Source organism: Culex quinquefasciatus, chromosome 2 (genome assembly GCF_015732765.1).
Source record: "Culex quinquefasciatus strain JHB chromosome 2, VPISU_Cqui_1.0_pri_paternal, whole genome shotgun sequence".
NCBI lineage: Eukaryota > Metazoa > Arthropoda > Insecta > Diptera > Culicidae > Culex > Culex quinquefasciatus.
Window position 1 is genome coordinate 182,654,613 of NC_051862.1, and position 13,843 is coordinate 182,668,455.

At 42.5% G+C, this 13,843-nt stretch overlaps 2 protein-coding genes across 3 annotated transcripts in view; one reads left to right on the forward strand and one right to left on the reverse strand.

The window, feature by feature from the left end:
• The first annotated feature begins 778 nt into the window (after window positions 1–778).
• LOC6041527 (rubber oxygenase) lies at window positions 779–2,026 on the forward strand. Its single transcript, XM_001850723.2, has 4 exons — window positions 779–823; window positions 882–987; window positions 1,046–1,378; window positions 1,429–2,026. The coding sequence occupies exons 1-4, from the start codon at window positions 814–816 to the stop codon at window positions 2,003–2,005; spliced, it is 1,026 nt and encodes a 341-aa protein (XP_001850775.2). The 5' UTR covers window positions 779–813; the 3' UTR covers window positions 2,006–2,026.
• Window positions 2,027–2,525: 499 nt separating this feature from the next.
• LOC6041526 (abhydrolase domain-containing protein 2) overlaps window positions 2,526–13,843 on the reverse strand; it is a 33,473-nt gene continuing 22,155 nt past the window's right edge. Inside the window, exons 2-6 of one of the 2 annotated variants that reach the window (XM_001850722.2) lie at window positions 10,679–10,851; window positions 10,451–10,618; window positions 4,756–4,936; window positions 4,337–4,686; window positions 2,526–4,275 (exon numbers count right to left, since the gene is read on the reverse strand). In XM_001850722.2, coding sequence (XP_001850774.1) covers window positions 4,085–4,275; window positions 4,337–4,686; window positions 4,756–4,936; window positions 10,451–10,618; window positions 10,679–10,851 — 1,063 coding nt within the window. In that variant the 3' untranslated portion in view covers window positions 2,526–4,084. Of the gene's footprint in view, window positions 4,276–4,336; window positions 4,687–4,755; window positions 4,937–10,450; window positions 10,852–13,843 lie in introns of both variants that reach the window. The other variant, XM_038253790.1, reaches the window with a different exon arrangement.

Sequence of the window (13,843 nt, forward strand, 5' to 3'; positions counted from 1 at the left end):
TGCTTTGATCAAATCGGCTCAAAATTTTGGGGAAGACTCTTTAAACCGGTCCTGTGTGCATGATGAAGGCCAATTTTCAAAAACTTAATTTAAAATAAAATATTAAAATATTTTTATGTTTTTTTTTTATAAAAAACGTCAGTATTTGATTTTTGTATTAAATAAAAGCAAAAAATCAAAATCAGGCTTCGTCATGCACACGGGATATGTCTTGAGAGTCTTTACCCCAAAATTTCAGCAAATTTGGTCCATCCCATCTCGAGATATCGTGGCAAAATTATGAACTTAAATCATCTCTTACTAAGTTCAGTTATGAAATATCTTCGTGAAACTTTCAGGAGTGATTGAAAATCATCTTTTTAGTAAATTTAGTCAATTTTCGTAATATGAAATTTGAAATTTGTGATTTTCTACATGTATGTAACCCCTTAAATCCCATTTAAAATTCAAATCCAAAGCGCCAGCTCCTGTTACGTCCAATCATGCTCATATTTTTAAGATTTGGGCTTAGTATGCCCACCGGAACAAACCCTTGAATGCCCTCCAAAAAGTCACTTTTGTTACATCCTAGTGATTACTCTGTTTCGAGTATCTTTATGATTTTATATGATGACATCTTCCAAACTCAACTCAAGTAGGTTGAGATTTCCAAAAAAGTGTTCACGTGGTTTGTGGATGGTCCCAAATAATGTTTTGTTGATTTGCGACAAAATTTCTATATCCGTATAAGAAAAGTAAAAGTTGCCTTTCAATAGGACTGATAAGTTTGAACTTTTGATTGAACTCCCAGTTGCTTTGAGTCAATGTGCCACGATGAAAGCAGGTTGCGTTTGCATTTTTCAAAGACGAAAATTTTTATTTTTGCTGTTAATTTTCTTTAGACAAAAATTATCTGCCCAACCTGGCGGATGAAGCCCGAAGTTTGCCGGTCGAGGATGCATCCAAGATGGCAATCCCGAAATGGTACGATGAAGCCAAATTCAAGCGGTACGCGACAGTAAAGATTCATCTTAACTGAAGATTAAAATAAATTCATTCAAACCAGAGCCCAGGAGTTCTACAAACGGAACGCTTTCGCCATCACACTGGCTGCCTTCTACGGGTTGATCGCGGTTATGGCCGTCCCTTCGGTCTTGAACGTGCTGATGTTTACCAAGAAATCATCCACGCCTGTCACGGCCTATCGACGCTATCTGCTGACCATTCTGCACTTTACGATTTGGTACCGGGATGAACTGGCTCCCGGGACAAGGTTCTGGAGATCGCTGATGTACACGCGGAAGGCTCACGACAGTGCCAGCAAACGGGCAAGTGCCGCTACGGAGGGAATGATCATTTCCCAGCGTGACATGGTGCTGGTGCAGTTCTCTTTTGCTGGGTGAGTATCTTGACGATCGAAGACACGCACTTACGCGAGTTCCATTCCAGGTTTGTGGTACTCAAGCCGGAAATGTTGGGCATCCAAGGGTCCGACCGGGACATGGATGACTTCATCCACTTTTGGCGGGTAGTTGGCTTCATGCTGGGCATCCGAGACGAGTACAATCTATGCACAGCGGACAGTGCAACCTCCAAATCGCGGATCAAGCTGGTTCAGGACCAGATGATGCGACCAGCGTTGAACTCCCCCAGCGATGACTACTACCGCATGACGAAAGTTATGCTGGACGGAATGTGGTACTACAACGTGACGCTCAATTACGAAGCGCTTCTATTTTTCACCTCCCGATTGACTGGAGTGGCCGGATATGGTTTCCTGGAGCATGAGAGAAAGAACCAGCCGAAGGTAACCGGACCGGTCACTTACGAGAAGCTAAGCTGGTACAGTCGATTCATCGTTGGAAGTTTGGTACAGTTGCACGAGGAAGGGCTGAAAAGTGCACTGGTTCGATGGTTGGTGAACCTGCAGTTGCAGTTTTCAGTGCTGGTTGGCATTTGCTACTTGCCGCTGTTGGCAGCGATTAAATTTGGCTGGAAGAATGCCGTTGTGAAGATGCCGAAATAAATTTTGCTTGTTGTTTGAAGATAAAGTTTGAGTTTATCTGAGTTCAACGCTTTTAATGAGTTCGTCCTTCTGCCAGCAGGTACATGGTAGGTATTCATTGTTTTACTTTTATTCCATCATCAAGTCAAGCTGGGAGAAGTTTTCAGCAAACGCTTGGAATGTTTGACCAAAAATTTCCATGGATTCATGCGAATTTTAACTTATTTGTTTTAAATCGATGCCTAGAATTAGTAAGAAAGGCAAAAAGATGCATTTTGGAAGGTTGAAAATTTGGACTGTTGTATTACCTATTTTTTCAGTAATTTTACCTCAATAATATATAGAAAAGTCGCAAATATCCAAACATTGTGCAAAAAAAAGCTTAAAAGGCATTTTTTTCCTTTGTGTCCCCATGTGTCCGGATTTACCCCAGATAACGGTATCAAACAAAAGTTCAAATGCAGTCATGTACCCGCAATTTGCAAAATTTCGTCACATTATTAACAAGGAATTGTGATATAACCATAAATGAAACTCTCACTTTTCTACACAATTACTTCCAGCTAGTTTCTTTATTACAATCCTCTAGCACTGTTGCAGTAGCGTACGAAGCTATCCTCGTCTACCGATACCGTCAGCAATTCCGTAAAACGCCTACACGCGTAAAAATACCTCTACTAGAACGCACGACAGTCCGTCCTACAATTCCTACCACGCGCTCTCCTGTTGACCATCTTAGGTGCAAAAAACCGCCCAAAAATCCCTGCACTCACTTTCTCTGGTGTCCGTGTGTAAAATTATTCAACTGCTCCGGTTGTACTTTTTCTTCTTCTTCTTCTTCCTCTAAGTAGCGTTTGTGCTTCTTCCTGCTCGTTGAAAACCATTCGGTGAAGCCATTTTGTGTATCCTGCGGAATGCTGTAAAACCTTTGCGTTTGCGCTTTTATTTTATTTTTTCAGTAAAAACCACAAACTACACGTGAACAACATTGTTTTTTTTTCATTTTGTATACAGACATTTAGTTTCAAACTGCTCTAACGTTATTTTGTAGCGTTTTTCTTTTTGGATTTTTTGGTTGAAAAAGGACCTTTCTCTGTTGTGTAGATAGTTTGGTTTTAGACACGTACGACGTGGCCACAGGTTGGCGGTTTTGTTAGTTTTTTTTTCAGGAATTCATTTTGATTATTTTTTATTTATTTTTTTACTTCTAAGGGAAAACCACTTCAAAAATGCAGTCGTTGAAGCTGAGTGAGTACAGTTGCGGGATGAATGAGTACTAAGATTTGTATAAGAATGGGATGATAATATGAGGACAGCTATCAAACTTGGCCGTTTTTTGCGTTTGTGGAAAGGGTCAGTTCGATAAGCTGCAATGTATTGGAGTTCACAGATAGGTATAGAATGATTTTTGTTGATTATGTTTTTTTATAAATTAGTTTATGCTAAGATCATTGAACGAAAAGAATTTATTTGGTCGTAAAATGTATCGAATAAGTGAGATACGTTCGTTCTGACGTGTTTTTGTTTTGCGGTTTCGCATCGTAAATTTGAAATTAACTGTCTCAAATTGTCAACGATAGTGGCAATAAATAACACCTTTCAAGCAGTCAAACTCCACGCGTTATTAATTTATACTGACTATTACAAGCATTGTTTGACAACACTCTAATTTTGTCAAAACTGGTAATAAAACTTCCCTAATTACACAAATTTATGCGTGTTTCTCACAAAAATCAAGTTTTAAAAAAGGTGCAAAAATAACATCACACATCACGGCACAAACCACACTCGCTGGGTGCGGTTCCGTAATTTTATCGACTTGAGTGTCGTTCCGTCCCAGATTGAACCATTCTACGAGTCGCCATTCCCTTCGCCAAAGCTTACCTCCTGCTGCAGGTGGTGGTGGTGGTGCACCACTACCCCGGGTGTCACGGCCCCGGATGAAGACGCCAGTCCCGCCGCCGAGAGTTCGCCCTTGCGTCGGGCCACCGCAGACAGCAGCAGCTTGAGTAGGGCGAGCAGAATCCCCCGCAGCGAGGGAGTCGACGGAACCCCGGAAAGCAGGAGAGCCACACGAGGCGAGGGGAACTTGAGCGGATCTTAGATGACGGTCGTCGTGAGGCTTCCCTTGGCCACCAGCAGATCGTTGTGGGACATGACGATGCCTCCGATGAGCGACACCAGCGCGCGGTCCAGCCAGGTCACCGGATTCGGGTAGATGAGGCCACCTTCGTAGAAACCGAGGTGACCACCGTTAGCCAGCTCGATGTACAGCGATTGGTTGTGAGAGTCTGAAAAGAAGTCAAAGCATTAAACGAACTCCCAAATACGTTCCTCAACCAAAATCCTTACTCGTAAACTCCCGAATCGGGTTAAGCAGCGTGTCCGGCACCAGCGGGTCGTCCCGCGCGTTCACAAACACCATAGGTCGCTTGATGTTGGCTAGGTAGTTGAGCGAGCTGCTCCAGCTGTACAGGTCCTTCAGCGTCTTGAAGTTGTGCACGCGCCGCGTGTACGCCTCGTCCAGCTCGGGCAGCGTCGCCGCCGCGGAAATGTCCCGCTCGTTCAGCTGGTACCGCTGCTTGATGTCGTCCGCCAGCAGCACGTGCCGGTGCTTCAGGATAATACTTTTGACGTTCTCGGTCAGAACGTACAGGTAGAAGCGGTGAAAGTTTTGCCACTTGAGCAGCCACTGGGTGGCTCTGGAATAACAGAAACACAAAACCCATCAGCATTTCATACCATCTTTTAACACTTTCAGTCAAACTCACACCACGGCGTTGTAGCCCTGGCAAATCGAGACGCCACCAATGATGTTCTTCGGTCGGGGTGCCTCCCCGAGGTACTTGGAGATCAGGTTGCCGCCAAGCGAGAAGCCAACCGACACGATGTTCGTCGTGGGGTACTTCTTCAGCAGGTGGTTGATCATCGCGGAGTAGTCGTCGGTGTGACCTGGGTAAGGAATGTCAGAGATAAAAGTGGTTTAATATCGTAAAATTTTCAAACCACGGTCAGTTGGTTAAACTTGTCCTTCAACAATGGTCGCAACGCTAGCAAAAAACTTTTTTTATACCTTTCTCAAACCCTAAAACCAACCAACACCAAGCGAAACTTATGTGAGAACATCAAGGAGAATTTCCCTTGTTCGCTTAAAAAAACCAAAACATCAATACTTCCCGTCTTTCAATTTGTTTGGAATTGGTTTTATTCGATATTATTGATGAATTGGCCACTAAACTGTCCCAAAAAAGTGATCAAAATATTGGTGTTATTCCTTAGGTAGATATTAGACTATGACAAACAAACAAACAAACAAACTCGCACTTTTCCGTGTTTGACAGTTTTCCAAACTCGCAAGCTTGTTTTCGGTCAACTCGCAAACAAATCAAAATGTATTGGCTAACGTTTCTGCAAACAAAGGCAGGCAAACAAAAATGCATTCAAACTGACAAACTGTTTGCCATAGTCTAATACTTGCTTCAGAATGAAAGATTAGGATGTCTGGATCAATGTATCCATAAAACAAACAAAAAACAGAACATCCCATAGGGTAGTCAAACCGGTTCCCGGACAGTCCGGATTGTTTTACGTTCCGTTTCAGAATTCCGACCAGGGATGGAATAATCGCAAAAAATCAATTTCGCTTGCGAGCTTTCTTCACCCGCGGAAAAGAGAGGAGGCAAGTCAAGCAAAAGAAAATCGCTCCCGAATTTCGCTAAGAAAATTATTCTGTTGATGATTTTTTGTTGAAACACACATTGTCCATCTACAAATACTGACAGGTCATTTTTCGACGTGTGACGTTACACTTGCAGGTGTAGTTGTGAAAAAGATGTTCCGCAGAATAATCAAGATGATGATTTTTTAGATCCCTTTTACCGACTATTGTAAGGTATGCACTTCGAAAGAAACCGGTCAAGAAAAATTTCAAATGGGAAGCAGCGGTAGCGAAAGCAAGCCAGAGAGGGTGAAAAAAGCCCCAAGAAAACGTTCCCTCTCTTTTGTTCTGCCGTTCGTAAAGCTGTTTCTTTACCCCTTTCCTTCCGATCTGCATACTGGCCTTATTGGTGCGCGAGAGAGGAGAGCCATGTTCCCTTCGGATTTTTTTTCTCTTAATGAACGTTCAAAGATTTTCTTTTGATGACGATTCGTCCATCGCTGATTCTGAATGATTTGACTGGGATGTAAAATAGTATTACTAATAATTCATTTTTTCAATGAATTTTTAGTCATTTTCTCCTCAAATCAAAAGTGTATGCTATGTATGTTGCATAGCTAGGTTGCAGTTAAAACATTGTGTGATACGTTTTGATTAAATTTTTTTAAAAGTATGCTTCAATTTTGAAAAAATTCTAACACCTTCAATTTCGACAAAGGTGAGAGGGAAAAAAGTGTCCAGTTCTTGTGCCATCATTAGTTTCTAAAATATCTTAGAACTAAAGAGAAAAACAAATTTCGAGAAAAAAAGTTTGTGCAGGACAGTGCATAGAAATTTCATAAAAATTCAATTTTTTGTTAAACTAGCCCAAGCATGCTAAATATGACTATTAATGCAGAAAATGCATTTTAGATTTTAAATTTGGTCGAAATATCCTAAAAAAACAAGTTTTTGAATTTAGCTTAAAGCGCTAATAGTGAATAGAAAAAAAAATATGTTGGGAAATCTTTGAATAACGCCGACGATAACAATTACCAATTAACGGGAACAAAACACGCGGGCGACAGGTTGATTGTCTCCGGCGCTCACTCTAACCACACACTTGTGCATCATTCAGGTTGGTCGACGACGCTTAGAACCGAATATGATAGCGCGGGTCATTTCGAGAAGGCGTAGCATTTAATTGCGACTGGCACGCCATCGAATAAAAGCCACTTTCCAAAGAGGTGATGAAAACGGTAGATTTTTTTTATGTATTGGCTAGTTTAACCCTCTCACGCCCATGGTTACTCCAGAGCACCATAACTTTAAACTTATTTTTCTCCAAAACGAAACTTTATTTTTACGTTCTGTGTTTTGCATATAGTTATGCAGAATGTATACTAACTACTGTTCAATTTGCATTCGATTCGATAATGTTTACGTATTTGTTTTGAACGAATTAAAAAAAAAATGCCGTTTTTTGAGTAATTAAATAACTCCTGTTTTCATTTGCTCCAAACTATGAAAAAATATTGATAAATATTAACATAAAAAATCTTTACCTGTTCGTCAACTCTTCTTTAACAATTCCTAGTACTAGGAAAAATTTGTTTTGAATAAATTTATGTATAAAAATGAACTTTTTGATGGTGCACCAGAGCACCACTTGGGCATACGGGCAACACAACTTTTGACAGAAGCAGTGTTGATGCTCGAGTGTAATCTGTCAAATTTCTTCGCGTGGCTTTGCGTTAGAAGTTCGCTTGAACGGAAAAGCATTTATCGAGATGAGTTTTGAACCAAATTCGGATTCGGACGCAGATTTCCCGGGATTTCCGGATGCCGGAGAAGACGAGATGGCTTGGGTGTTGAAGCAGCGCCCAGGAATCAAATCCAGAGGTAAGAATAAATGTTGTTCTTTTGGACAATTAGTAAACAAAGTTTTTTAGCTAAGTACGTAAACATTGTTTACGTTCCCGATGGGACGGAATCGGAAGATGAGAACCTAGACGATGGAGACGGGGATGAAGTCGACCGGTTCTACACTTTCGCACTTCCGATGCCCTCGTCGATCGAGGTTGACGAATTCGATTCGGAAACAGAGGAAACCGACGTAGAGACGGACGCAGAGATCGACGGAAGTTTGGATGCGGAGACGACCGGCAAGACGGATGCGGAGATGGACGGAAGTATGGACATGGAGGTGACCGGCAAGACCGACGCGCAGACGAACGGCAAGACCGGCGCGCAGACGAACGGCAAGACCGACGCTCAGACGAACGGGAAGACCGGCGCGCAGATGAACGGCAAGATGGACGCGGAAATGGACGGAAGTATGGACGTGGAGTTGACCGGCAAGACGGACGCGGAGATGAACAGAAGTATGGACCGGCAAGACCGACGCGCAGACGAACGGCAAGACCGGCGGGCAGACGAACAGCAAGACCAACGCGGTGACGACTGGCAAGACCAACGCGGAGATGGACAGTAGTATGGACGAGGAGATGACCGCCAAGACGGACGCGGAGATGGACGTGGAGATGACCGGCAAGACCGACGCGCAGATGAACGGCAAGACCGACGCGGCGACGACTGGCAAGACGGACACAAAGACTACGAATCGAAAGCGGAAAAGCGGAAATGCCACCGGCGCTGCAGGCAAGAAGCGGAAGCAAACACCAAAAAAGAGCAACGACAAAACGAAATCGTCGCGGAAGCGGTCAGGCAGAGCGCAGCATCCAGCTGATAACCCCAAGTGGGTAGATTATGATCAACAATCTTTGGTGCCCCAAAAGTGTGGTAGTTCGTTTTCTCCGCCTCCCAGACCCACGACGCCGTACCAGTATTTTTCTAATCTATTCACGCGTGATATGATCACAAGCATCGTTGCCGAGAGCAACAAGTATGGCGAACAGCAGAGTGACGTCAACCCGCACATAACTGCCGAAGAGATTGAAGAGTTCGTCGGAATCATGTTCCTCATGAGCGTCGTGAAAATGCCTTCGTTCAGGATGTACTGGGCAGCCGAGACACGGTTCAACCCGATTGCGGAGGTAATGGTGCGGAACAGATTTGAAGAAATCAAACGATACATGCATTTCCACGACAACACTAAAATGAAGAAGAAAGGCCAAGAAGGATACGACAAGCTGTTCAAAATCCGCCCGTTCCTGACTGCGCTGCGAACAAACCTTTTGGCTATTGAAGCCGAACCTGACCAGTCGATTGACGAGATCATGATTCCGTCGAAAGCCCGGTTCGAGATGCGGCAATTCAATCCCAACAAACCCCACAAGTTTGGGTGGAAAGTGACCGGAAGGGCAGGAAAAGGCGGCATTTTGCACGACTTTGAGGTTTACGAGGGAAAGAGCGCGAGTGAGCCAACTTCGCTGGGCGTCAGCGGGGACATCGTGATCAAGTTGTTGTCGACACATGATGAGGGAATTCACCACAGAATTTACGCCGACAACTGGTTCTCCTCGTACAAGCTGGCCGCAGAACTAAAGCAACGTGGTTTTGAGTACACAGGGACGGTGCGGCGTAACCGGGTACCGAATGTTTCCCTGAAGCCGGACAACGAGATGAATGCCCAAGGGCGTGGAGCTGTTGACTCGAAAGAGTCGAATGACGGAATACGTGTTACCAAGTGGAAGGACAACAAAATTGTCCATCTCGTACTACGTACAGCGCAGTTCAACCGGTGGACACGGTAAATACTGTTTATTTATATTTTATTTTTATTAATCTTCTATTTACAAAATTTTTAGGTAAAACGATGGTCGTCAAAGGAAAAACGATTTGTAGAAATCCAGCGCCCTGCCGTCGTTCGCGAATATAACCAGGCCATGGGAGGGATCGACCTGAACGATCAGTTGGTGGCATTATACCGAACTGACATTGGAACGAAAAAGTTCTACTTCCGGCTCTTCATGCACATGCTCGACGTTTGTGTTGTGAATAGTTGGCTCTTGTACCGCAGGCATCAGACGCAGAGAGGCCAGGAACAGGAGTACACACTCTTGCAGTTCAAAATGGCAATCGCGAATACGTTGATCCAGTACGGCCAACATGTTGTGCTACACCGTGGAAGACCAACAAATGCGTCACTTGTGAAGTCCCAAAAACAACGAGCTGCCGTACCAGAACCATCCTCTGATGTGCGTTATGACGAAGCATCACACTGGCCGGAAGTTCTCAGCGATCGACAGCGTTGCAGGCTGTGCAACGATCGGAACAAATTTACCTTCTTCAGATGTTCAAAGTGTAAAGTACCGCTTTGCGTGTTGAAGGAACGTAACTGCTTCACGCAGTATCATGCTCAACCATAAAATGTTATGCAAAACCTTGCATAAATTTGCAAAGCCTTGAATTACCATGCAAAACCATAAATGAAAGTTGAATTGATAACCTATAATAAAGTGTTTGATTATTTGAAAAAAAGTGCTCCATCTTCCTGATGGTGCTCTGGAGCACCACCTCAAAAACTTTTTTTTTTTGCTTTGTCAAAGTTTAAGGGTCAATTTAAAGCGTTTCCTTAAATATCACGGAAATATTTCATCATTTACTATTTTTAAACCATGCAAAAAGTTCTGGGCGTTAGAGGGTTAAAAGAACGAGAAATGTTATTTCGATTGGGGCAGGTTATAATTCCCCGGGGCAAAATGCAAATTTATTGCCGACCGTGAACTTTAAGTAACGTTCTGAATCTTGATAAAAATCCCCAGCTCGCTTCCGTTGGCGTGAATGGGCGAGGGTGGGCCTCGGTTGAAACTAATCGATAAAGCGCACTTTCTAGACTATAGAAAGGGTGGGAATGTGCAACTCACCATACGTGAAGATCCGCCCGGACGTAACCTGAACGCTGTCCAGCACGCCAATGTGGTTAAGGACGGCACACCGGTAGCCGTGGCACTGGGCGTAGTGGACAAAGGTGCGAATGTAGACCGACTCCGACGAGTTGCCAATGCCCGGACAGATGGCGACCGTGATGTCATCTGGAAAGAGGTCAAAATGTTTAGTCTTTGAATGTGATCTATGAGTCATGACATGTCTACCTTCGACACCGTTGATAAGCGGCTGATACAGATCGTACGTTAGCGTGGATCCGTCCGTCAGAGCTAGGTAGACGCGTTCCCCCAGCGGCCAGGGACACTTGACTCGACCTATGATGCTGTGAATAATGGTCTGGATGTGTCCGCTGAAGCCCCACAGACGCGTTGGAATGTATCTGAAAGATTGAAAAAAAAGAGGGAACATCTTAGAATCCATTACAAACTAAATTTCTTCTCCCCGCATGGTGCTAATGACAAACTTCCACAATGGCCCCGTCAGAGCCGGTGACAAGACTCTGTGGAAAGATCAAGATAACAAGCCACAAGTTTCACGTGGCGAAGCGCAACTACTGTATATCACATCGTGTCACGTTGTCTGCAAGAGCTCAGTGCACTGCACGAGTACTACTTATCTTGCACATTAGAAATTCAACGACAGAAGCATCCTTCAAACTACAAAGTTATTCGCCGCTGGTGTCTTGTCCTTGCTTGCTGGCAAGGATTTGCCGGTAGTGTTAACTGGTTGCTCGAGATTACTTTTAAAAGTTTCCTTGAAAAGCAGTCAAGTGCAAAGCTAATGTATACTCTTTGCATAATTTGCCAGGACATAGAGCATTGAAACTTATCCTTTTAATTTTATGATTCTGTAATTAGCGAAAAAAATTCTAGTTCTAGCACTAGACATTGGCCGTACCATGCAGCGCATTGTAACGCTTCCACCTCGTAAGCGGTAGATCGAGTGTTCAAAACTCGGCTTGGACTACCACAACTGGTGAGTGTTTTCCTTTTGGATTCCATTGCTTTGTAATGGTTAATGTACCGTCACAAGCTGAACCTTATCTGAATATTTTGTTTTAATAAAAACATTGACAAATACAACATCGTCCCACTCCTGAACCGTTTGAGAACATTTCACGTTGCAAACAAACCAGGTCTGGGAATTTGATGTGACAGCTTCATCAGCATAAGGCCGTAAGCGCTGCATGTTCCGCTGGCACGTGGACGATTTTGTCTGATGCATATGTGCCAGCTGAAATATACATAACCCCATGTGGGAGGGACGCAGACACGAGTTTGTTCAGCGAGGTGGCAGCCAGGACTTTATGCAAACGGTGATGCCGATCTGGGGGGTGTTCGTTGGTTTGAAAATTATTATTTATGTATTCTTGATTTGGCTTTGATTCAACTTCAAACAATTGTTCCAGTTTTCTACGCTAGTTTTAGAATTATTTCTCAGAATACTGACAAATCTGATTAGTTTGTTAATGTATTTGTAATCTGTATCAAATTAAAAGCAGAGAGCTATCAATACTACCTGCAAACAATTATCAAGACCAATAAGCAAAAAGTTCAATAATCAGTAGTTAGAACTAAATCGCAGTGTTCAGAGTTTAAATAAGCATAAATAAATAGCGTAGTCCTGTAAAGGCTCTGTAGCACTTGTGAGCAATTCCAGTTCAAATCAAGAATTTTTCTGGTACTTTTGTAGACGACCCTCTCCGATTTCGATGAATCTTTTTAGACATGTTATCCTAGGCCTATACAAGCCATTTTTGTGTATATGGAGCTAATTGTACTCAAAAATGACATTTGTGAAGGGCGTAAGTTATTTAAACATTTTTGTGTTTTGTGATTTAAAAACTAACTTAATCCACCTATGTGGTTGATGCCTTCCTCACATTTTACCAACAATGGGTAATATGCGTGGTTTGGAAACATATTTCAGCTATTTTTTTAAAACCAGAAAAATAAGTACACAGATATAACTTAAGTGGTAACAACTCGAGACAGGGTTGCCAGATCTTCAATGTTGTGGACTCGTTGGAAAGGTCTCTCGATTACCTAACCAACGATGGGTTGGATGATGGATCCGGACATCGTTTACATACATTTAAATGTGATCCGGCTACAAAAAAGTACATAAATATCACTTAAGTGGTCATAACTCGAGACAAGGTTGCCAGATCTTCAATGTTGTGAACTCGTTAGAAAGGTCTTTCAATTACCTACCCAACGATGGGTTGGATGATGGATCCGGACATCGTTTACATACATTTAAATGTGATCCGGCTACAAAAAAGTACATAAATATCACTTAAGTGGTCATAACTCGAGACAAGGTTGCCAGATCTTCAATGTTTTGGACTCGTTGGAAAGGTTTTTCGATTACCTAACCAACGATGGGTCGGATGGTGGATCCGGACATAGTTTACATACATTTAAGTGAGATCCGGCTTCCAAAAAGTACATAAATATTACTTAAGTGGCCATATCTCGAGACAGGGTTGCCAGATCTTCAGTGTTTTAGATTCGTTGGAAATTTTTTTCGATTACCTAACCAACAATGGGTCGGATGATTGATCCGGACTTCGTTTACATACATTTAAGTGAGATTCGCCTTCAAAAAAGTACATAAATATCACTTAAGTGGTCGTAACTTGAGACAGGGTTGCCAGATCTTCAATGTTTTGGACTCGTTGGAAAGGTTTTTTGATAACCTAACCAACAATGGGTTGGATGATGGATCCGGACATAGTTTTCATGTATATAAGTGAGATCCGGATAAATGTGAAAACACATTTTTATATATAACTTTTGAACTACTTATCGAAACTTCAAACAATTCAATAGTGATGTATGGGACCCTAAACCAAGTCGAATGCAACCGGTTTGATCAAAATCGGTCCAGCCAGTGCTGAGAAAACTTGGCAAGAATTTTCAACACATACATACATACACACACACACACATACACACACACACACAGACATTTGTTCAGTTTTCGATTCTGAGTCGATAGGTATACATGAATATAGGTCTACGAGCTGTATTTCAAAAGTTCATTTTTCGAGCAGGATTATAGCCTTACCTCAGTGAGGAAGGCAAAATTACTGTAACTCAAAGCCGTTGCATCGTATCAAGAAGTGGTCAAAGACAAACTTGTAGGAAATTGGACGGGCTTTTTGAAAAAAAATACGCTGAATGAAAAATAAATGCTTTTTTTATGAGATTTTTAAATTTTTAGTTTAAATATTAAATTTAAAGATGATGTCACGATTTTTTTCGTTCAAATTTTTTGAGGAAATAGCCTAAGATGTTACAAAAAGACTGACGAAAAATGCAGGATGGTGTGTCTCTCCTAAAAAAAATTACAAAAATCATTTACTA